At 39.5% G+C, this 24,014-nt stretch overlaps 2 protein-coding genes and 1 non-coding gene across 3 annotated transcripts; 1 reads left to right on the forward strand and 2 right to left on the reverse strand.

Moving 5' to 3' along the window:
- Positions 1-8: 8 nt before the first annotated feature.
- On the reverse strand, positions 9-7,172 carry LOC131772460 (uncharacterized). Its single transcript, XM_066162778.1, has 10 exons — positions 7,118-7,172; positions 6,250-6,306; positions 5,124-5,528; positions 3,635-3,892; positions 2,237-2,348; positions 2,079-2,150; positions 1,797-1,868; positions 1,493-1,567; positions 487-558; positions 9-87 (listed from the first exon to the last, which is right to left on the reverse strand). Exons 1-10 carry the CDS (start codon positions 7,170-7,172, stop codon positions 9-11), a joined length of 1,257 nt encoding a protein of 418 aa, XP_066018875.1.
- Positions 7,173-9,028: 1,856 nt separating this feature from the next.
- LOC131772482 (coronin-1A) lies at positions 9,029-23,302 on the reverse strand. Its single transcript, XM_059088384.2, has 10 exons — positions 22,894-23,302; positions 15,944-16,378; positions 14,876-14,995; positions 14,396-14,500; positions 13,287-13,493; positions 12,835-13,070; positions 11,881-12,085; positions 11,023-11,133; positions 10,506-10,630; positions 9,029-10,034 (listed from the first exon to the last, which is right to left on the reverse strand). The coding sequence occupies exons 1-10, from the start codon at positions 23,104-23,106 to the stop codon at positions 10,028-10,030; spliced, it is 1,764 nt and encodes a 587-aa protein (XP_058944367.1). The 5' UTR covers positions 23,107-23,302; the 3' UTR covers positions 9,029-10,027.
- Trnat-ugu (transfer RNA threonine (anticodon UGU)) lies at positions 15,109-15,180 on the forward strand. Its single transcript has one exon. It is a non-coding gene; the product is annotated as a tRNA-Thr (tRNA).
- Positions 23,303-24,014: the final 712 nt, after the last annotated feature.

Below are 24,014 nucleotides of genomic sequence, written 5' to 3' on the forward strand. Positions count from 1 at the left end.
TTTTCAACTTACATTATCTTCAGACTGGAATTCGCTATTGTAAAGGCATTTTGCAGCAATGTTGTAATTGGATTGTTCGCAAGATTTCTGAAAGTAAAACATATTCACATGAATGGTAGTTAGAAATGAGTAATTTTAATCATTTAAAACCAAATCAATTTACTTTCGCGGTAGACATAACATGAACAAAAGACTATTTTTCATTTTATTTTCCACAATTCCGTTCCAGAAAAGGAAGAAATTAGGATGCGAAAGCAAAGAGACCAGGTAGAGCGCAGCTCAAATGTCTCATCCCAGTCCCTATTCATGCCCTGCGATTCGCGAGGGTATAGACTTCAAGGTCCGCTTGGCGATTCTCAGTTAAGGGCGAAGGTCACACGAGGACGAGGAACGGATTTAGGCGAGAGGAGGAGCCGGCAAACAGGATTAGAAAATCAGTCGCAGACGAATCAACTATTTGACGTATATCTGCAGCTTAGAACTTACATCAGCATAAGCGAAGAAAGGCTCTTGAAGGTCCCTGAATCCACACTCGTAATTTTGTTATCACTTAGAAATCTGTTGATGAAATGAAATGACTCAAAATTGCTTAAATCATCAAGTCTCAATTAAACTTAACGGATTTGAAACCTCCATGATGAAGTAGCCACCAGCACTAATGATTAGTTAATGTGAGCACAGTAACTGTCCAAAGATCTGGGTACAATGACCTTAGAAATACATCAATTAGGGCCTTTTAAATCCAGGCACAAAATTGCAACTGAAACGTGAAGCGTTTTTTCTGTGCACGCACGCTTCCATCAAGTTCTTTATCCTTTGAATCTGTTTCTTATTTATTCTATCGAAGAAATATAACGTGAAAATATCGAAATGTGACCAGTTTTCAATAGATTCACTTACAGATATTTAAGGGACGTCAGTTTACCGAGCACGCCGCTGGACAAAGACGCGATATAGTTGTTTGACAGAAACCTGTCAATGGAAGAAATTAAATTGTTTACATCTCAAGAAGGTCAATCGCATGGTATTTTTTTGTCAGGGCTTCTCCACGCTTCCAGTCACCGTAAAATAAGGAAAAGAGAATAACTTTCTTCCTTTCTGATCATTCGGAAAGAAAATAAAACACTAGACAAGAAACCCTATAACGCGATCTGCAATCCCAGGTTATAGGTTTAGGTTATCAGTACTTTTGGAGCTCTTTTTCGATTGAGTGTCGTAAAACTACTACCAAAGTTATCATAACAGCCAATCAGAGCCAATCAGAGGAGAAGTAAAAATCCCAGCGAGAACTCAAAGAAAACTAGCCGAACGACCTAACACGCGGGAAAACGCGGGCGACCAAATCGTGATTGGTTTTAGTTTTGCTTCTGATTGGTCGAGAGGGTGGTGCGAGTTTTCAGGACCAATCACAGAACGAAGTAAAGCTAAATCAATGCAATCCTGGTTTACTTTTGACACTCTATTGAAAATTGTTCTAAGAGCAAATACTTACAAAATAACAAGAGAACTTTCAAGTCCGGAAAATGATCCGTCTTCCAATGCAGCGATCTCATTCCTGGCTAGGAATCTGCGAGAAGAAGTCGAACGGAAACTGATTAAGCATATTTCTTTTAGTACCCTCTAGGGAAGAGGGCTTTCAAAGAGAGCATGAAGTGTGAAGAGCCTAGCCTCGAAAAAGGAATATGTGCATAGAACTGAAGCCGTGAATGCCAAAAACAAGATATTCCGCATTTCAAAATATTTTTGTGGCGGATGAATACAAGGAAAAATGTTACAGGATAGTGCAGTTGACTTACAATTCTTCCAAGTTGGAGTTATCCCGAAAAGTTCCGTTTTTCAGCAGAGTAATTCGATTCTTTGATAAATACCTGCAAAACGAACATCTAAACTTAATTACGCAACACTCTTTGGAGTAACAAAATTGTCCTTTCAAATGGAGAGGTATGTTTAATGAAGTTAATTTAACTGACAAAATAATTACATTTTTGTGACTTTGAAAAGTGAATTCTAAAACTAAAAAATGTGAAAATGTTCCAAGTGATGGCCGCCTGTGTGCATTTATTATTGAGTCGACTCACAGTTTTTTAACGAGCTTCAAGGATGCAAATGCTGAAGTCTGTAGAGCCTCTATCACGTTATCTGTAAGACCACTGTGCAAAAATAAAAAGTGTTAGACTTTGAATTGATTTCTAAGCATGATTATTCGAATCGATAAGCGAGAGTTCTTTTAACTTACATTTCCGTCACACCTGCCGGAATTTCTTGCGGAACAGAGCTTAAATTTGAAGATTTACAATCCACTTTAAATACACCAGTTTCAGAGACGCATCTACAAGACTTTGGACACTCTGTAAACCAAGGAAGATTTTGAATTAAAGCCAAATATTGATAAAACACCACAAGCAGAAAAAATCAAGTAGTTCACTCACGTTTAGAGCGTTAGCCCTTCGTCAGAGCGAATAGAGGAATTGTGGGTTGGGTAGTGTGGTGTGAATATAGTGACGAAAAAACAAGAATAAATTGTAATAAACTGCTTAATCGTTTGTCTCACGATTAAAGACAACACGACCGCCTTTCTCGACACGTCAGTTACGAGAGACGCCAGACCACCAGTGTCTACAGAAAACCCACTCACACTGATCATTACTTAGCGTATGATTTACACCACCCAAAGCGTATGAAAAGAAAATCATCAGTCATCTCCGAGGAAAAGAAACATTTGTCATCAATTCTTGTTTCCGCCAATCGTTTTAGATCACCGTGATACAAATGGTAACGCGTGAGCAGTCGACCCCATCGCCTGATGAAGACTAGCAGTAAGCAGTCGAAACGTCGCGATCTACATCTCAAGTGACAACATCGTGGAACAAACGATTAAACAGTTTACTATTATTTACTACCACAATGAGAAATAACCTCTTTTACGATATTAAGAAGAAATTGGTTGAATGAAAAGCACCCGTTGATACCGTAGGGATTAAGAGGGCCGATTTGGAAGATAAATTTTTGTTCTAAGGTTATGCAGCTTACCGAACCGCCAATGTAAAGAGAAAGGCCGCAAACTGCCATATGCTGCTTAGAATGATTAGTAAGGTTAAATTGTCTAGCAACTGGTTCGCATGCTTCCTTGACATTTCTTTCTACGTCGTGAACTTGTTCTCGGAATCGATCACCTAGTCGTCTTTCTGTTTCACCAATGAATAACTTTTTGAAATAAGTGCAAGTTATGCAGTAAATGACATTGGCGGAGGTGCACGTGATCAGTAATCTTATGGATCTCTTGGGTCCCGACACTTTCTCTACGTTATGAATGAAAGGAAATGTTTTGCGTCGTGAGCGAGGATGATAGACTTAACTGCGGGGTTGTGAAGGTGAAATGTGACAATGAATGGAATGTGATCGGTACTTTCCTTCTGCACGATATCTACAGCTGTAGCTGGCTATGAACCGTTTGGTGGTTTCGCGTGTGCGGCCAGGTTACTCTCTGTTTTCAAAATGGCCACCGTGCCCCGCTCACAGATCACCTGTATTCTTTACTTTAGCAAATCTTTTAATAATTATAGCCATAATCATCTCTTTCTTTTCTCGGCTTAACGCGAAGTTATTCCAAGGAATGCAAAAATTCAATACCAACCTGCAACATCAACGTTGGCCGTTGCAACATCAGTGTCGTTCTGTGAGTTGTTGGCTTGACAAGTGTACACACCCTCATCAAGTTGTGAAACGTTTTTTAGCTCTAAAGCTGCAGTTCTTGAACCTTTAACCAACACTTTTCCATTTCGTATCCAAGTAACATCAGCAGCAGGGACGCCTTTTGACCAACAGTTTAGTTTTACGTCTGCACCAATAGGTACCGACTGTGATTCGCTGATAAACATTATACTCGCAGGCACTGGTTATTTTGCGTCGGTGAAAGAAAAAAAATATATATCCATATGTATATAGTTTAGGAAAGACTTATCAAAAAATGGTTACCTAAGGCTTCCACTAATGCGTTTTGTTCAAAAGTGCTTAGTTTTCGCTGCGAAGCCGGAAAGCAGAGGCTTTTGACAGCGATGATGAAAATGCGTCACATACTGTGCGTCTTTGGTGTTTTCGTATGGACGATGACGAAAACGCAGTAGAGTGGCATGAAAACTTTGAGGTTTACCAATTTTGCGTAGTTTTTTGCATTTCTTTCGAGTTACCTCAAGCAAAAAACTTTCGCCAAATAGAACGGCACAAACATTTACCACCTAAAATTCAATATAAGACTCTAGAGGAGGGCGAGTGGCAAAACAAGCTTTTTATTACTTTTTTGTTGTGTCACCCCTTCTGGAGGAATAAGTTAATACCTTCGAGGATCTCATTTGATTTCGGTGAAATAAATAATTCTATAACTTGACAAGGCATCTAGGTTGAAAAGCGTTGTTAATGTTAGAAATTTTTCCAATACCTCCCTTGGTATAGTTTTGTGGCTCGAGCAGGAAATTGCAAAAGATAAATCTAAAAAGCAATTTTTGCCATCACGAACTCGACAAATTTATTTTTGCTCAGAAAACAAAAACTTCCATTTCGCAATGTAAAAATAAAAAAAAACGTCCAATTTAATTTTAAACGGTCTTTATGATCCACAAGTTAGACGATCATTTCGAATTTCCATTATTGTGGTAAATTTGTATTCCTCTCTTCACGCAAATCAACAAAGGCGGAAATCAGGTAGGAATTGATACTGTACAATGCTATAGATAGATTCTGATAAATATCCTGAAGAAAGCATAACTTATCCTCTTATACAACAGTTCTGCCGTCCAATCACTGGCGTTAAAATTGTTCAAAAAAAATCACAGCCTCAGAAATTGAAGTGCTTTATCTGTATTACTTTGTTAGTGATTTTTTCCGAGAAAGTTGTTTCACAGATTTTTAAAAATCATCTGTTAAGTTTTTAATTTGTAGGAAGTGTTACCCACACTTTCATGCTTTACAGGCCTATTTTTCTCTAAAAGCAGACAACTCGGCCGAGTCCTTCACATTCTTTTTCATAAACATATGACCTCTACAAGGAAATTTTTCTCAACGAAATTCCTATATTTGGATATGAAAGTAAAAACTGAAATGATCACATGAAAATACAACGTACTTACCCTTGGTGTTCGTAAACTCAACAGTTACATTGAAGCCTTCAAATTGCATGACGTAATCACTGGTAAATACGACAGTCATTTTGGAAGTGGTGGATTGCAATGGTGGAGGAATGTAAAAGCCACAGAACGATCCCAAAAGTGTCTTATTAGACCCTGCGTTGTCATAGACTTTAACACTGTCGAAACCACAAGACGTATGGTACTCCACCCTAAACGCTTGAAACTGCAGTTTGATGAAGTGGTATTTCTCCGACAAGTTTTCCGGAATCTGGATTGTCCATTGACAATTGGCTCTTGCAGGATATTTATACGGGAAGTTAGGGGAATGAAATGAACCCTCTTTACTAAGTGTTTGAGGGTCACATTTGAAGACCGAATACGTTGTGTGACTTGTGTAACTTGTGACTGAAACAATAAAAACTGTTCGCGTGAGCCTGGTTAACTAGGCTGTCCAAGATTCCAGGATCTTACCTGGAAGCTTTTGGAACTATCTATTATTTTGTTAAAGGACAGTGATAAAGATAAAAGTAACGACAACAATAAAGGTAATGATAACGACAATAATACTGATAACGATGATAATGATAACGACGACGATGATGATGATAATCAGTGATAATGATGATGATGATGATAATGATGAAGATGATGATGATAATGATGATGAAGATGATGATAGTAACAACGGCAACGGAAACGGAACTGAAACGATAACGACAACGACAACGGCAACGATCACAAGAGCGACGATGGTAACGATGACGTTAATGATAATGGTAACGATAACGGAAACGGAAACGGAAATAACAATAATCAAATGATATATACAGTGATTATAAACGTGATTATGATAATGCTGATCAGTGATAACTGACAACAATGTTAATGATTTGACGACTCTGACAGTGATATGAAAGTTGATAATGGTAATGAAATGATAATGATCGTGATGGCGAAGGCAATGGTGATGATAATAACAAAAAATCCGTCGAAATCCGACTGAATGACACCCCGGCAAGTTCCCAATCAAAGAGCGCGTTGTATCGATGACAAAACTCACTAGCCAAACAACGATGAACTCAGTGCTTGTTAGTTTCTATCAGTATTTCATTCATGTTTGTCTCACCGGTATACGCCAGAGTTGTTGCTGGTGACTTTGTCACTGGCGGTGGCGTTGAACTTCCTGAAAACCAAAACACAGTAGCATAGGTCAATTTTATCTGCCGAATTATGTACGATGATGGAAAAATAGTTGACAGAATATTTGTCATGATATTTTTTTCCTATTGCAACTATAATTATTATCACTTTCTAGGGCATTTTGGGGCATTCAGCAGGCTTAAATGGAGAATTTTGCGGGGCAAAATGTATTTTAGCCCGCTGAAATAAATTAATGAAAAGTAAGAATCAAACAACTGTACAATAAAAAGAGCCAATTAAAACCGAGAAGCCATCGCTATGTTAACGCCGTTTTCTTGCAGCGTTGATGAAAGAAATTAAAGCAAATTTGCGCCATTGCGAAGCATAACAGCGAATAAGACTTGATATCGGCTACATAAAGGATTTCTCAGCCGCACAGAAACACACTTCGGGCATTCTTAGTCGTCCATTTCTGTCTTTAAAACCCGTAGAAGTTCTGTGGCCAGTGGCAAAGTGCACGTAAGTTTTGCAGCTTCAAGCCGAGCGCACTCAGTTCAATCAGCAATTGTGCAGTTAATTTTAACAGCTTTATCGAATATTCCTTTAAGAGGTTTTGAAAACTCAAATGGCGAGATTTTGTAATTTCTCACCAGCTTCGCTTGTTGGTGTATTTTCATTGAAGGAAAATAAAAGCTGTTTCAAAACTTGTAGACGCTCGTGTGATTGTTAAGGCTGTTTCGATGCAATTTTTTCATTTTTATTTTCTCAATGTCCTCTAAAGCGAAAACGATAAGATAGTTCATGTATAAAAGGGCATAAATATGTTTTGGGACTTTACGAGAGCTCATTCTAACCCTCGTCTTGCGGTTCGGACTGAAATGAGACTGAGTCTATTGTTATGTTAAACATTGTTTAAATGAAATGAAGTGAATGAGGTTTAGGAGTGACAATCGTGAATTTACAAAATGGTAAGATTTTTACCGTTCAAAATCTCTTTCCCTGTAACTCTGACCAATGTTTCGAAATGGTGTAAATTGTAACGGTGAGGATAGTTTTATTTACGTTAGCAGCTTCTTACCTCCATTTAGGGTTTGAGTTATTGGAGCCGTTGTGCACTGAATTAAGAAAGAAAAACAGCAATTTATTGCAGTTGGTCTGTGTTGGCAGTTGGAAAACACACGAAGGAGGCTTTTCACAAAAACTTTTACATCGTTCCTCTGGAAATACCTTTCGAATGAGGACTTTGAATAAAAAGAGAAACTTTCTGACCGACAAATCTAACGGTTAAAGAAAGATGTTCAACTGAATTGTGATAATTTTAGCGATGAACAAATTAATTAACTTTGAGGAATATACTCTCCACGGTGGGAATTTGTAAATGTTTTGAATCAAATATTAAACAGACACGAAACGGTGATTTTGTTAAGACTTTCTCTTCATTTCTAACTCTTTACTTGACATACCAAAAACGTGCCTTTTTTCTAATCAATTTTATACCAAATTTCACGGATTTTGAGGAGTTGAGAAAATGGAAAAGGTTTTTATGACAAACCCGTAGCAAAATACTGAACTTGAGAATCAACCTTGACCCTTTGAGAGTTAAACTGAATTTGAGTCACTATCACTGTTCAAACCTGAATGAAGTTAGGAACGCATTGGAATATAGATGTAACGACCCAAAACCATTTCATCTTCCTCTCTGACAGAGTTTCATTTAATCTTGAATCGAGCATCCGTTATGGAATCGTAACTCCTTCAGTAATCTGGATAAATAATTCATTTTGTCCGGTAATTGATTAAATCACTCCCGCTGGTGTAAGGGCAGCGTGTTGTAATTGGTTGTAATATTCGTAATGGCAGCCACGAAGCACGTAACTGTGCCTAATCGAGTCTTATCGTGGGTGTTAAATTCAACTATTTTCAACAGTTTCGTGCATAAAGAAAGGGGAGAATTTAACAAAGCTAATAAAACAAGAGGAAACAAAAATGAAATAGAAGGAATCATGTGGAACTCTTATTCAACAGTCTTCTATTTTTTTGCTATCCACAAGCTCCCTAATTTGACGAACACTAGCCTCAAGATGGTACACACATTTGTATACTAGAAGGATGAACTAGCAGAAGCCACTTGACTCCAAAGCCATTTTAGGCGCACATTGAATAATTTAAGGCTTAACATCGTTGTAACAATTGAATTTGTTGAATAAAAAAATAACTTTCTTAACGTCACCGGCATGAAGTTTTCACTGGAAAAGAAGTTGCTCTGCATCATTTTGTAAAAACGAGGCATTTTGTAACAGCCTACGCATTTGTAATAATAGCTACGGCATTTTTTTATAATCGTTGGTCTTCGCGTGACGCAGATTGTGATGACCTCAACTTTGTTACAAAAACGCATAAACAAATAAGAAAAAGTGGTATTTTCGAAATGGTACTAAGCTTCTTTCTGGCATAACCAGATCATAGGGCTACAACTTTGATACGTGGCGTTACTTGCATTCAAAAAGGCGTCTTTTCCGTTACAAATAGCTCACCATCACTCTCTGTCAGTGGGTTCGGCGAGGGGAGGGAGCGCGGGCTCCTAATCCCGAACAGCGGCTGGTAATCGAGCCAAACAACCAGGCCCCTGTGCCCATAGAATGGGAAAAACAACACAGCTCGTGACAGAGAAAAAAAGTTTACCCACAAGAATGTTCAACGTTTGTCACAGCTTCCAGTCATTTCCTGCCAAACCCTCCTATGCGTAAAAGATGAAAACAACGATACACAAGCTCTATTTTTTTAATCAAGTCCCCACTAGACTTCACTTCACTTAGCCCTCACAAGATCTGATTGTTAATTCTCCCTCCAGCTACAACACATTTCCTTGTAAATAAGTTACAAGGTTATGGCGTTAGATCAAGGTAACAACTTCTAACTGATCATTTTGAGTATTATCATTGCCTGTTTGCTGGATAATGTTTGGAAATTATAGGGAGAAGTTAAATGCTCATCACTTCTGGAAGTGAACGGGTTAGGGTAATTACACGATATGCGCATTTCTATACAGTACTTCATACTCAATATTAGTCAGGAATATGGTCAATTTATCAGAAGGAAAAGAACACCACGCCTTTACTACAGGCACATGTAAAGCCTGTATCCCAACATTTTTCGCTCAAATTTGCTCGGAAGATTATAATTTCCAAACTACCCACTACCCCACCTCATAAAAATGACCCAACAACCCATCCCTCCCCCACCACCAAAAGTTGGCCTGCTCTAAAAAACATCAAGTTGATAGTACTCTCAATTCCCAGCGAACCAAAATCATCACCCGTTAGAGTTCTTCTTTACACCAGAATAAATTCAAGACGTCCGATATTCAAATATTAAGAAAATAACTCTGGACCTTATTACAACTGCATAATCTTCAAGAATTAGCTTAAACTACAATTTACAGAGGTACATTTGCATCATTATTACTTTACCTTACTAATAAGCCTACTAATGATTGTGCTTCACTGCCTTTGTTAAAATAACTCTAAAATAGTTTGCTTTTCTTTTTTTCTTAGATAAAACTTACGACAAATAGCAAGCGTTTCCTAAAACATACACATAAATAACGATAAAATTACACACTTAGCAGAAATATACCTTGGAATTCTGTATTTCACAGAAATAAACTCTCACAATGTAGCACATAAATTACATGTGATCTTCTAGGTCTAAAAAAAAGTTAGATGAAAAGCTGCTTGTCTGTGAGTGTGCCACTTTTCGTTTAACTAATACCTGGAAACACAACAGAATAACCAAATTAAAGCAACATTACATAAGAAGTCCATTACAATGAAAGGTTTCAAATTAATTAACACTTAAACTCCCAAGATCTGATTGTTAATTCTCCCTTCTGCCTGCGACACATTCCCTCTAAATTAGTCACAGGAGTTTGGTGTTAGATCACCATCATTACCTCTACATGATAAGTTTGAGTATTCTCATTGTCTGTTTGCTGGATAATGAACAGCATGGATGTTATAGGGAAAGTTACACGTTAATCACTTTGAGGATTTTAAGGATTAAAGGAACAAAAAAACCCAACTGAGAAGGTGTGAATTTTGCACACTAAGCATGTCATATCTCTCATCATGATGAGGATGAGAGATTCTTTAAAACCACTACATTCAAACACTCCACTTGGAGTTTAATAAACTGAGACATTGCCACAAAATCTTTGTGTAACAGTCAAGGAAATCCTCTCACCTCTGCGTTTTTTCTCTTAGGTATTGGTTTTCTTTTTCAAGCTGGGTAATTTTTGCATCTTTGGCTCTAAGTTGAGTTTCAAGGAAGACTATCTCTTCTCTCTGATCACTGTAAGCAAGTCTCAACTATCAAAGAAAAAATACAAATAAAGAAAAGATCATTGACATCTGTGCATGTATGTGTTTCAGCACCATGTGTACAGGAATAACATTCAGTGACAAGAAATGTAACCTTCCGTGAGCCAGGGTGGAAGGGGTTAAGAGTACACCCATTCTGCTAGATGGGATTCAAGTGCACATCAGTTATCCCCATGGCAATTGATCACATATCCCCAACAAATTGACTGCACCCATTAAGACCCTTGAGTGGAGAGGGATGCTGGCAGAGCAAAGTGGCTTACTCATGAATGCAACAGCTGGAGCATGAATCAGGATTCATGAACAAAGAGCAATAGCAACAAGAGGCCTATGTACATTCAACAAGTATTGATCACTTAAATTATGGTAGCACAACTTACAGTGTCAATATCCCAGTTTGCAAAATCCCCTGAGCGCCTTCTACCTCCTCCACTTGGTCGTCTTTTTTCCAAAGAAGACCCTCTACCATTATCTACTGCTTTTGCTGTGACCTAATTCATGATAAAAAAAAAAAAAAAAAAAAAAAAAATGTTCAAGCTGTCATTCCAACAAACTTATTTGATGGGCTGAATTAGGCATGCATTTTGATTGGTTCTTACTGATCATCTACTGGAGGACAGACACATAGATGATGTCACCATTACCAACACTTTGCTTCTATATCATACAAAATAAATAGATTCCATGATGCTGTGGGTCTGTAAAGTAATATATCACAGATGATGTCAAAATGAGGAACAGTGTAGCACATCAGCAACACATGCAACTGCACCTTGAGTGTTACTTTTTGGTTCTCACCACAAATTTTATGTCAGTGGGAGATGCAGTAGCCTTCTGGTCATTGTATTGGACTCTAGGTTGAGAAGTGCAGGTTTGAGTGCAGGCCAAGTCAATGTGTTGTGTTCTTGGGTAAAACACTTCACTCTCACAGTGCTTCTCTCAGTGCCTCTCTCAATCCAAGATCATAAATGGGTAATGGCAAATTTTTGAAGTCTGAAGAAATGCTGGGGGGAAACCTTGTCATGGACAAGTAATAGATCACAGATGATGTCAAATGTGGTAAGAACATCAGTGACACAGTCAGTTGCACCTCATGTGCCACTTTTTTGTTCTTACCACATTTTGACATCATCTATGATCTATTACTGAACAGATGCACGGCAACTTGGAATCTATTTGTTAAACAGACCCATGTCAACAAGGGATCCATTTGTTAAATATTTAAACTGATAAATTACCTGGATTGGGTCTCTCTGTTTGGTTTCTGGCTTACTTGACACTTCAGTTGCTCGAACATACTGAACTTCACTCTCTCCATTCTGTCCTCTGGTAGACACATGGTTGGTTTCAGGTGAAGTTGGATAACGTTGTTCTTCATTTCTACTGCTAACTCTTACTGGAGACTTTGGTGGTGACTTTGGTGGCGATTCAGAAGTTGGACTTCTACATGAAAGAAAATTATGGAATGTAATTGCAACAATAAGTACAAAACTTTTCAGTCAAGGTACACCTATGTTTCTCAGTTTTAACTTATCATTAACATGTACTTGTATACAAAGCAAAAAATCAAAGATTAGGGTCTTTCTATGCAAAAGGCATGAGCAGTATCACAGTTGTAAGAGATTGGAATCTGGTTTCTTTGGCAGAAATGAGCACATAGAACACCTACTTTTCTTAAAGAAAATAGAATCAATTCCTTAAACCTCAGATTTTCTTTCATGGGCAATTCTATATATGTCATTGTTTCAGCAACTGGTAATCATGCATTACAGTTTTACCACAGTTTAAAATTGTTTTAGAAGTCTGCAAAATTGTCATGCTTGTTCAACTAGCAGCTTAATTAATGTCATGTGGAGCATTGCCATGAAGGAAGTTTCTTTAGGTTAAATTTCATTCCTACTTAGAAGATTAAGCAAGTGCTGTCAATTATTGTCACAATTATAATTTTTATATAGCAATAATGGCATGGTGACAGTTATCATGGTCATGTTGATTCATTTTTAGAGAACAGTGACTGGTACTTTTCCCTGCAGAACATGATCTGTGATAAGATTAGAAGCAGCTGGCTATGCAAAATTGAAACCAGGTTCCACCCTAGCTTGCTAAAACTGGAATCCAGCATCCTATAGGCTGTTTTTCCCTTCTATTACAACATACTCTCTCCCTTAGAGGAAAAACAAAGCACAGTGTACCTGACAGCCTGGTATTCTGCTCTTCCAGTTGATGCACGCCTGTCCTCTCTCTCTCGCTGTTCTCTTGTTCTCATATCACGGGTCTCTACCTCTCCATCCAAAAGAGGAAAGTCTTTCAGGAGGTCCATGAGGTTTGGATTTCTATTAAGTCCCTGGTCAATCCATTCACGTGCCCTCATGGAAGGTTTATCTGACGGAGTCAATGGATATAAGTCTCGCTGAAGTACACTGGATTGCTGCAAAAATAAAATACACAAAAAAACGTTTGGATCAACTTAACCATCTCATATTTTATTCCCCAAGTGCATACTGATGATTTATGACAAGTATCTTAAATTTTCAAAAAGCATTCTACAGTCTTTCAAAAGAAACCAAAATAACATGAAAAGAAAGGCTTGGTGAAGGAAGTAAATTACTACATAAGTCAGTACAGAAAATCGTATTGTTCTTACCCTTCTTGGAACAGTCATGGCAATTGGTTCCACAAAGTTGTTGTTGTGCAGCTTATAAAACCTATAAATCTCACATGCAGTGACATCAACACCTCTCTTTGGCATGACACCAAAGCCACGTTGAGGTGATGAACTACGGTACTCGTTTAGGAAGGTGAAGTATGGCTCAGATTCTGATACTTCATAGTACCTGATATTGCCATCACCCTGGAAAGAAAATAGTGATATGCATAAGAAATGATTCTTCATTAAAAGAATAGTTATTTATGAAATAATGAGCATCCCTCCAATATAGATCAAAATAGTCCATTTTACAGTTGTGTGCTTGGTTGCCAAGCCTTTGAACAGGAGTGAGGCTAAGGTTGACCTTGTTATAATACAAACCTTGCTGCTTTTCAAATGCAAATTACTTTGTTATCATGCTAACTAGATACTGGTCTCTGTCACAACCAGGTCACCTTCAGCCTCACTCCAAATTAAAGGCTTGGCAACTGAGTACACAACTGCAAAATGGCCTACTGCACCTATGTCATTCCAAACAACAACATGTGTCATGGTAGAAAAGGGATCCACTGTTTTCATTCTTTTAGCATTTCAAATAAGTACCTTTCACATGCAGGTCAAATATGTTATAAAAACAAGGTACATGCTGTATAATTTATTAAAAATATTTAATATCTCTTTTAAAACAACTAAGGTCTGGTATCTATTGGTATGAGATCTTAAACAAGCACTTATTCCATACAAAGATCCAAGGAGATCTGCTAAGTCCTAATGTTCACAAGGCATTGGTACAATAAGAACTCTCTGGCTACCATGCAGAATTCTCCATCACAATTTTGACCCTTTCACTCCTCAGGGTGACCAACACCCTATTTTTCCTTACAGTATCACTGCTGCACCAAACATTATCATTAAATAAAGGAAGTGATCATGAAATAAAACAGCTCTTGGTCATCAAATAAATTCTTCTTCTCAATACCATAGCAAATGTATAAAAAGTAGAATGGAGAATATGCATAATGATGATTTGGTGCAAAGAATTCATGGCCTGAGCAGCCTGAACTATTTTTCATGCAGATACACATGACGATAACTTTGAAAACTACCTTTCCAGCAAGAAAAACAATCCTTGTGTCGTGATCATAATAGGGGAGCAGAACACCTGATGAAGAATCCACACTATCAATTTTGATCGCTTTTTTCAAATTTCTCTGATGGAAGAAAATTACAAAAAAAGTTAATGACGAGTATCTACTATGTCTTTGAATTTTCTAAGAAATGACACCCATTCAGCACATCTACAAAACTAATTAAAAGCTGAGTAGACTAGAAGAGACAGTAAATCTTTGAGATCAGAAAGATCTGAGTCCATTGAGGAATTGGACCATACAAACTAGTTTTCTGTGCTCTGATGCTCTGCCACTCTGCCACAGAAATCCTCAAGATGGACTGTGCCAAACACTCTATGGTGATTTTGGCCTAACGCAACATCAATTTCTATGATATCTCAGATTTTTTCTTTGTCCTACTCTTGTGACAAAAGCAATAGTAATTTTCTTTAATAAAAAGCGTTTGAAATTTCTTACCACATCCCAGATGGCTACTTGTCTCTCGTTCATTCTTGAGAATCCTGTTGTAAAGAGCATGTTCATATCACCAAGAAAAACCACATGAGAGCTCTTATTGCCAGGGTGTCCCAATCCGTGCTGAAAAAGCAAAACAATTTTATGAGTTGACATATGAGAGCATAAAAGCCATGTATCTAAGGATAATATTTGTCTCAAAGAATTTTGAAAACAGATATTTCAGAAGGTGGGAGGTGGTGTGGCCCAGTGGTTAGGGCACTGGACTTGTAATCCAGTGGTCCCAGGTTCAAGTCCTCCTACCTACTGTTCACTGGATTTATTCTTGGTTGCCCAGAGTTCAACTCCATGACTGCACCATGTAAATAACCAGCTGAATTGCCTCCTGCCAGGTGGGATTTTCAAGCATTTTATGTTTATTTGAAATATTTGTTTCTCTCTCCTTTATAATGTCTGGCCCACAACGTAAACTAATGGGTCCACCAGAAATTGTGATGGCCATTAAAGCCTATTTTTTTTTTTAAGAAGTGGAGGCCAGTGTTGTTTGGTAGACTTTCAAGAAATTTAGATGTTCTTATTTCCATGGTCATACTTGTACCACAAGTGTGCCAATAGTATTCTACCTATGTAATGGATGCATTTTTTTGGAACATAAACTTGTTGTTAATATGGACAAGATAAGAATGAATATATCCAGATTGCATCATTTCCTCCTTTCAGATAAACAGGACAAAATATATGTTTCTGTGAAAAGGTCATTAAGTAAGACATTTTGTCAATGGTTTCAAAATACTGACAGATCCCTGAAATACATCTAGATCCAATAGGATGTTCCAAAAATGTTTAATGACATTTCCTGGTGTTGTCCATAAGCTACAACTCAGCTTAGAAAAGATAAATATTTACAGAAGACACCAAGCATTCAGAGTTTTTCGGGGCAGGGCAATATTATACTTTATCACAACTTTAGACCACTTTTAGCCTGATTTATTGGTCCACTTGAAGAACCTAACATAATCAGAATCTTACATCCCTGAAAAATTTGTAGTATACAATAACAATAGTACCTACCGCTGCAAGTCTTCCAGCTCTGGGATCTATAACTCGTATCTTCTTGTCTTTACAAGTGGAAGCCAGTAAACTACCATTGTAATTGAAAGACAGTGAAAAAATTGTATCAGGATGTCCCTTGAGTATTGTTGCAGCTTCTCTGTCATCCACAATATCCCAAATTCTAACTTCATTGTCATACCCAGCACTAGCAATGACCCCTTCAGCACAAGGATGCCATCGAATAATATTGACCTTACGAGAGTGCCCCCTTAAATCAACTAAATGTTCATCAAGGTCCATTGATAGGCCATCTTCAGGAATATGCCATACTTTGATTGAACCATCCTCAGCACTGGAAGCTATTTGTTGGTCATTAAAAGGGTTCCATTGAATATCAAGAACAGGCCGCCCATGTCCAGTTACTTTTGGAGCATCTATAGGAACACGACCAACCTGTCGCATAGCAGAAATAAACACAATCTCAGTATTCATTTTTAATATTCCTTCACAAAATATGATATCATTCATAAATGGTAGCAGAAGTTAGAGTGATTAGAGGGGCAATACACTAAAGGACCAGCTTAATTCCAAGAGCTGACTTTTTCTTTTTAAGTTGCTGCACCTCATTTGCCACTGTTTTGTTCTTCCCACATTTTGATGTCATCTGAGATGTATTTCTGAACAGCTACAAAAATCTATTTACTTTTCCTTAAATATATATATTGTCACGATTCTGTGAACTCAAAAGGGTTGTTTATTGTGCGAACTCGACTGCCGCCACGTGTGTATTCGTTTTCTCCTCAGTCTTCTAAATATAAAGATGTTCATCGGCCCAGTGGCGTGACCGTGTAACGCAATATCACGACATCTTCCCCTTTTTACAAAGTTTATCTTCAAAAGTTAATTAATACTTAATGTTCGGTTTCGATCACTGTTCAAATCACATAAAATCGATAAAACATTGTTCTTCATTGAAATCATAAAAAGATAGAAACAGAACCCAACAACTATTTAGCGGCTCAATCATTCAATGTTCAGTTCATATGGTAATCCTGATGCCACAAAGGCGGTCGACGTCTGCGTTCTGATCGACGAGTTTCAATCCTTTGTGGCTCAAGCTCAGTTCCCATCTCATTTTCAGGTGGCATTCTCTCTGTTTTGGTCTCGCCATGGAACTCCGGTGGAGGAGGTCCTGGCTCTGTCAGATTTGGCGCCGGTTTGAGGGTAGACTCGGGCGGAGTTAGTTCTACCAGACTCATAGGTGGTGCTGTTTCCGGGGTCAGGCGCAGTTGCCGACGGTTGCGTCGGTATCGCCTGCCGCAAACTTCAACTTCATAAGACCTGTTCCCCAAGGCTTTCATGCAGGTCCCCAGACTCCATTCCTCCCTTCCGGGAAGCCGCATCCTGATGGCCTGTCCACACTTTAGTGCCTCTAAAGGGCGAAACTTTTTGTTGTATTGTTGAGCTTGTCTTTTCTTGCGCTCAGCTAATTTGGTGGCTGTTTCCTGGTGTGATGGCTGCCGCAGGAGCGTTTCATGGGTTGGTAAGAAAGTGCGTGTGCGGCGTCCCATCAGTCTCTGTACGGGTGATGTTCCTAGACCCTCTGTTGGGGTGTTGCGCCAATCAAGAAGGGCTAACAGCGGGTCTTGCCCATCCGCTTTCGCTTTCGTCATCAAGTTCTTGCAGGTCTTCACGGCATTCTCGGCGCGGCCATTTGACTGGGGGTAACGGGGGCTTGAAGTTCTATGTTCAAACTGCCATTCTCTCACGAATGCACTGAACACCGATGACGTAAACTGAGGTCCGTTGTCGGTAATAAGCACGTCTGGTATCCCATGGCGGGCGAATTGTACTTTACACGCAGCTATCACGCTAGCAGATGTGGCCACCTTAACCTCCTGGACTTCAAAGAACCCACTCCAGTAGTCGACTAGGACAAAGAAATGTTGTTGCCCAAGGTCAAAAAAATCGGCACCTAGCATCGACCAGGGACGCGACGGGATCGGATACGGTTGCAATTCCTCGCGGCACTGATCTGGCTGGTACGACTGGCAGATTGAGCATTTGGAAACAAAGTCCTTTACTTCCGAATTCATGAGGGGCCAATAGAGGACCTCCCTAGCGCGACGTAAACACCCTTCGATTCCAATATGTGATCGGTGAATTTGCTTCAACATTTCTTTTCTCAGGGAAGGGGGTACCAGCAATCGCTCCCCCAGGAATACTAGTCCCTTGTCTTCTATAAGCTCACTTCGTTTGTCATAGTAAGGCGTCAGCTCTGGGGTACAGGACTTCCTTGACACTGGCCATTCACCCTTGATTGCTCCGATTAGCTTTTGCATCACTGGGTCCCTAGCAATCTCGTTTCTGAATTCAGCGAGCCTGTATGGTGCAATCGAGAGGTTTTCTGAATGATCTATCTCGGCAAGTGTACAGATCAGACTTGTATCGTGCTTGGAGGCTTCGGTGGTGTTGCGGTATGCTCGACTCAGTGCATCTGATACCCACATAAGTTCCCCTTTTTTATACTGCACATCCAGGGAGTAATTCTGAAGGGCCATCAGCATTCTCTGGAGTCTCTTTGGTGAGTTGTGTATTGGCTTGGTAAAAACTGCCCTTAGTGGTTCGTGGTCAGACTCGATGTGTACAACTTCGCGTCCCAGTATGTATTGATTGAACTTGTCGGTTGACCACACTATGGCGAGGAGCTCTTTCTCGATTTGAGCGTAACGCGTTTCGGTGTCGGTCAGAGCTCGCGAGGCAAAGGCAACGGGCTGACCCTTTTGCATCAGTACTGCACCTAGACCCGTTATGCTGGCATCGCATTGGATTGTCACTTCTTCAGTAACATCATAGTATTTCAGTACCGGGGCCTTGGCCAAGTATTCTTTGACTGTGGTAAATGCTTTCTCATGCTGTGCAAGCCAACACCACTCGACGTCCTTGTCCTCAAGCCTTCGCAAAGGTTCTGTCATGTCGGACAGGAGTGGCAAGAATTTGGCCAGATAATTGACCATCCCCAAAAACCTCTTCAGGCCTTTCACATCAGTCGGCGGTGGCATATCCAAAATAGCTTCAACTTTGGCTGGGTCTGCCTTTAGACCATCAGGAGTCAAGAGGTGGCCCATGAAACGCACTTCGGTTTGAGATCTTTTCAGCTTGAGTTTGTTGAGCTTGAGGTTCCACTCCCGGCATTTCTTGAAGAACGCACGTTCGTTCTTTTCAAGGCTCGAGTTGACCTCTGCGTCAGTTTCGCCAAATCCCGCGATGAGGAAGTCGTCAGCGATAACTTCAACTCCTTCTAAATTTTCTACGAATTCATGCATGCGTCGCTGCCAAACTTCAGGCGCACTTGAGATACCAAAAGGCATGCGGGCCCATCTATAACGCCCAAAAGGCGTATTGAACGTTGTCAGGAAACTAGAAGCATCGTCTAAGAGGATTTGGTGGAAACCATCCTTGGCGTCACAAAGAGTAAATTTCTTGGCACCTGTTAAGCGGGAGGCCACTTCATCGATAGTCGGCAACTGGTAATGCTCTCGCCGAATGGCACGATTTAAATCTCTCGGGTCAATACAGATGCGTACTTTGTTTGGCTTCACTATGGCCAACATGCTGGATACCCACTGCGTCGGTTCTGTTACTGGAATAATAACTTTACGATCGACAAGTTCGTCCAGCTTGTTTTTGATGCATGGACGCAAGGCTACTGGCACTCGCCTCGGTGCGTGGACAACTGGTTGCGCCTGTTCGTCTATGGCTATTTTGTATGTTCCCGGTAGGGCCCCTAATCCGTCGAATACGTCCTCATACTCTTCGAGCAAGGAGGCTTTGGGACACTTGACGTGTAATGCTAGGACGTCACAATTATGCAAACTCACAAAGCCAAGATTGAGGCTGGTGTTCAATGATAAAATCGGTTGATAGTCTCCGTCTAAGATGTTAAACTCCATTGACCTCCGCTGTCCACGGGACCACACAGGCAGGGTAGCTTTACCAGCAATTTTGCGGCGATCCCCTGTGTACGAGACTATTTCCTTTTGGCATGGTTTGAGGCGATGAAGGAGGGTGTCCCCAGTGATTTGCTTGTATAATTGGGCCGGGAGAATGTCGCACTGCGACCCAGTATCTATTTGAAACTGGACTTCTGTCTTGGGATCTGGCCCATAAATGTGGAGTTTGACCACTGCCAATTTTTCCTGGCCTTTGCTCTTACTAGTAGTAGCACCAATGTAGTAGGGGTCGTTTCCCATGTCGACGGCTTCGTGGACCGCCGAAACTCTACTTTTCACTCCTCGGGGATTAGCGCGACATTTATTCGCAAAATGATTCATACTCCCACAGTTAAAACATGTTCTTCCATACGCGGGACAATGACGTCCATGCACCATTCCGCAATTTCCACATTCTTTAGACGGTCTTCTAAATGCTTGTGACTTAAGTTGTCGTTCTTCTTCAGGTTTTTCTGCCGATCCCGCCTTCCGTAACGCATGAACTGCAGTGTCTCCTCCAGCCATTAGCTTTACTTGCTGTTGGGTCTGTTCTGACGACTTAATAATGTCAACTGCTTGTAGGAGAGATAAATCATTCAAACGGAGAAGTCTCTCGCGGACGCGATCATCCCGTATGCCTAGCACGAGGCGGTCACGCAAAATTTCATCTGGTGTGATTGTATCGTGTGCACAGTTTTTTGCGATCGTTCGAAGCTCCGTAAGATACGTCGAGATGTTTTCGCCTGGTTCCTGGTTTCGGTTGTTGAACCTATAGCGTTCATATATGACCTGTGTCCTAGGAATGCAGAATTCGTCGAACTTCTTCAGGACTTGTGAAATGTCGTCTGCGTTTTCGTCTTCGTTCCAAATAAAGGTATCGTGGGCTCTGACGCCATCCTCGCCTATAATGCTTAGTAATGTCGACACACGAACTATGCCCTCTTGTTTATATACACCAGTAGCGATTTCGTAGCGCTGCCACGCTGCTTTCCACGATTTCCATGCGGTGGCTAAATTGTCGTCAAAATTAAGCGCTTTCGGCGGGGGCAAATTTGACGGGGGAATAAAAACTTGAGTCGGCGCTGGTGGCACAACTATGGATGCTTCAGCTGCTTCTGTCATCTTTAGGGGTGAACAGATCCCACTCCTGACACCATGTCACGATTCTGTGAACTCAAAAGGGTTGTTTATTGTGCGAACTCGACTGCCGCCACGTGTGTATTCGTTTTCTCCTCAGTCTTCTAAATATAAAGATGTTCATCGGCCCAGTGGCGTGACCGTGTAACGCAATATCACGACATATATATATATATAATCAATTAAAAATTACTTTCAAAATATATATCTAAGTGCTCTAGTGGAGGGCTAAATGTCTAATCCACTAAGACTGTTGTCTGTGCTGACCCTAGGATCAATTTCATCTCAAAAGGCAGACAGCTTTGTGGAGTGTCAATTTCCATTTGCATCAAATTATACTGCCTTCTAAGTGGAACCCAACAAAAAATAATGTATTGGTTAACCACACATGAATCAATATTAATTGTTTGTAATATGACAGCACAAATATCAAAACACAGAAGCATAACTATCAGAAATCTGGGAGTTAAAACAGTATTGATTATGTTAGTGTCTTAAACAGTCTTAACCTTTCACAGCATAACCATGGGAGTTACTTTCCTCACATGATCTTTAAGTATTTTTTATCTCCATGACCTGAAATAGGTCAGGCTTGTTTTTGCATTGAATTTTAAAGCTTAGTTCATTTCCTTGTCTAAAGTATGCAAGAATGCATTTCTAATTTACATACGTGCCCTTGCACAAATGAAGCTTTAGCCTCAGACTAAATTTAGCTATTCTAAACTCCCAGACATCTCATTGTTACTCCTGACATTGTGATGACACAAACTATCTTTGTGATCTCTCAACTTGACGCAAGTATTCAGAGCCTATCTCTAAGAATCATTCAAAAACATTTGGCCGATCAGCTTGAGAAACTAAACTAGCGACGACTTAATTTTCGTGGCTCAACAATGGAGCTTTTTTTAATTGTTTATTCATGTTTGCGCAATTAAAACTCTGTAAATTAAAGAAGCTTGTAAAGTTAACAAAAGTTGACGTTACATTGCCTCTGAAAATAACTATTTGAAGACTTCTTGGTATTGTCACTTAAAGGGTTCGAATGGCAAGAAATCGCGAAAGAGTAAACTTTATCATACATTTCATGGCCCAATAACTCTGAAATGTCACACCTTACGAAAAATACACATTCACACATTCGAGAACACAAATTAGCATTAAGAACAAAATAATTGCTCAGTCGCAGCGGAAGAGCATGTTGTTTCAGATAAAAGACTTGGAAACATATAATTAAATGGCTTCTCGTCATGCGAAGATCAAGCTAGATTCACAAAGCTTCCTGTAGCTATACTTCACAGAGGTTTTTCTTAGGATTAAGGATGCAATCAAAGGGATAATTTTTAAAAAACAATTTGAGAAAACATCATCTTTCTTTCCTTTGAACAACCGATGAACTTTCCATTCCCACAGTTTTACGTCAGAAATTGACATTAGGAACACAATAGTTTTTAAACTGAACCATGATTACTTGAAAAAATATCCATATCTGGCAGACTTTAAGTTGAGAAAACACACACCAGTTAATGTGGCTAGAAAGAAGACATCACCTTTTTTTGTTTTGACAAATAAAACGAAAACACTTCGCTTTGAATCAGCATGCAAGAAACTCGTAACGCGCTCCACAGCAAACTTTGTTGGTTCTAGATCTGGGCGTTCTACTGAAGCGCGAAATTTTGCTAATATTTTGTCAAGCATACAACGAAATCGTGTGTGGTAGAGAATTCTCAGCAAACAGAAAATTAATTTATGATTTGCACAGCAAACTCGACACGCATACATATGGCCTTTTAAACGATGCAAAACGATCTGTCTAATAACACTAAATAAAGTAAAGCGTACCTGTTCGAGCGGTAGAACAAGGAATGTTCCCCCGCCACTCGATTCAACCACGACTGCAATGAATTTAGGATTTACTGCACAATGACTACCTCCATCCGTCGATTTCGTCGATAACCTGATGGCTTCGTAACATTTATCTTTCTTGAAAGGATTCCCGAATACATGCTTAAACTTAGAGGAACGAGGTACTTTGAACGAACTCCGGGAGGACATGTTCGCTAAAACGTCAACAACGCTATTGTTTCGAAACTGGTCGTGCTACCGCTTGGATTTGCAGGTATCTCTTAAGACTTTTGACGCTACATACACCGCTCTAAGCAAACAACTTAATTCAACAAGGCAGGAGGACTGTAAAGGCCTTCTTTCCAATCAGTTATTGAATTAGCGTGATATCTTCGGTCTTCTTCTCTCGGCTCATGAAAGCCGTATTGTGATTGGCTATATTCTGCCGCATAAGATAATAGGCCTATTGTTATTGGTTCATTAAACACGCGCGAAAACATTCCTCGTCCTTCGATCGACTAAGTGGAGTCAAAAATTTGCAAATGCCAAACTGTTTACGTTTTCTTCAACTTCTCATCCCTCTGATTTCTGTTTGAGGTGGAAAGCTGGGATATAACATCACAATTAGCGTGCATCTGATGTCTTTTTACTCTTAGATCAATTTCAAGAAAGACGAAATAAGATTTATATTTTTGTTTGTTGCTGACATCAATTTTTACTTACCAGCTCATTTTGCCTGAGTCAGCTCTTAAAAAATATATTTATAGAAGACATTTTTTTTATTAAAAGAATGTTAGGAAATTAGCTGTTTATTCGATCGTGTCATTTATATGCGAGTCCGAAGCTTATCTCAAGGCCGATTAAAAAAAAGCCACAATTTTGCGTCGCAGTTGCAAATTTTGGCCTATTGTCGTCTAAACTCTGACAAATTAATTGCAAATTCACGCCATTAGCAAAGCTCAAAACAATAACAAATAAGCAAAACAAAAAGGAAATAATTCGCTGTTTTAACATGTGTTATAAGGACGGAAGCTCGATTTGAATGTCAGCATGATCAGGGAAAATGCGATCTTTCCTCTGTGATGTTTGTTCAATACCTTAAGTTTCGAAATGTGATC

Source organism: Pocillopora verrucosa, chromosome 1 (assembly GCF_036669915.1).
Source record: "Pocillopora verrucosa isolate sample1 chromosome 1, ASM3666991v2, whole genome shotgun sequence".
NCBI classification, from domain to species: Eukaryota; Metazoa; Cnidaria; class Anthozoa; order Scleractinia; family Pocilloporidae; genus Pocillopora; species Pocillopora verrucosa.

Coding starts and splice junctions, on each gene's coding strand:
- LOC131772482 (XM_059088384.2), bottom strand. CDS start 23,106: ATGTCCTCCCGGAGTTCGTTCAAAGTACCTCGTTCCTCTAAGTTTAAG. Junction 12,086..12,834: donor GCAGAATACCAGGCTGTCAG/GTACACTGTGCT, acceptor TCTTTCATGTAG/AAGTCCAACTTCTGAATCGC. Junction 10,631..11,022: donor CAAACTGGGATATTGACACT/GTAAGTTGTGCT, acceptor TTTCTTTGATAG/TTGAGACTTGCTTACAGTGA.
- LOC131772460 (XM_066162778.1), bottom strand. CDS start 7,172: ATGTTTAACATAACAATAGACTCAGTCTCATTTCAGTCCGAACCGCAA. Junction 6,307..7,117: donor GTCCGAACCGCAAGACGAGG/GTTAGAATGAGC, acceptor TTTGGTTTTCAG/GAAGTTCAACGCCACCGCCA. Junction 3,893..5,123: donor TGAGTTTACGAACACCAAGG/GTAAGTACGTTG, acceptor CAAAATAACCAG/TGCCTGCGAGTATAATGTTT.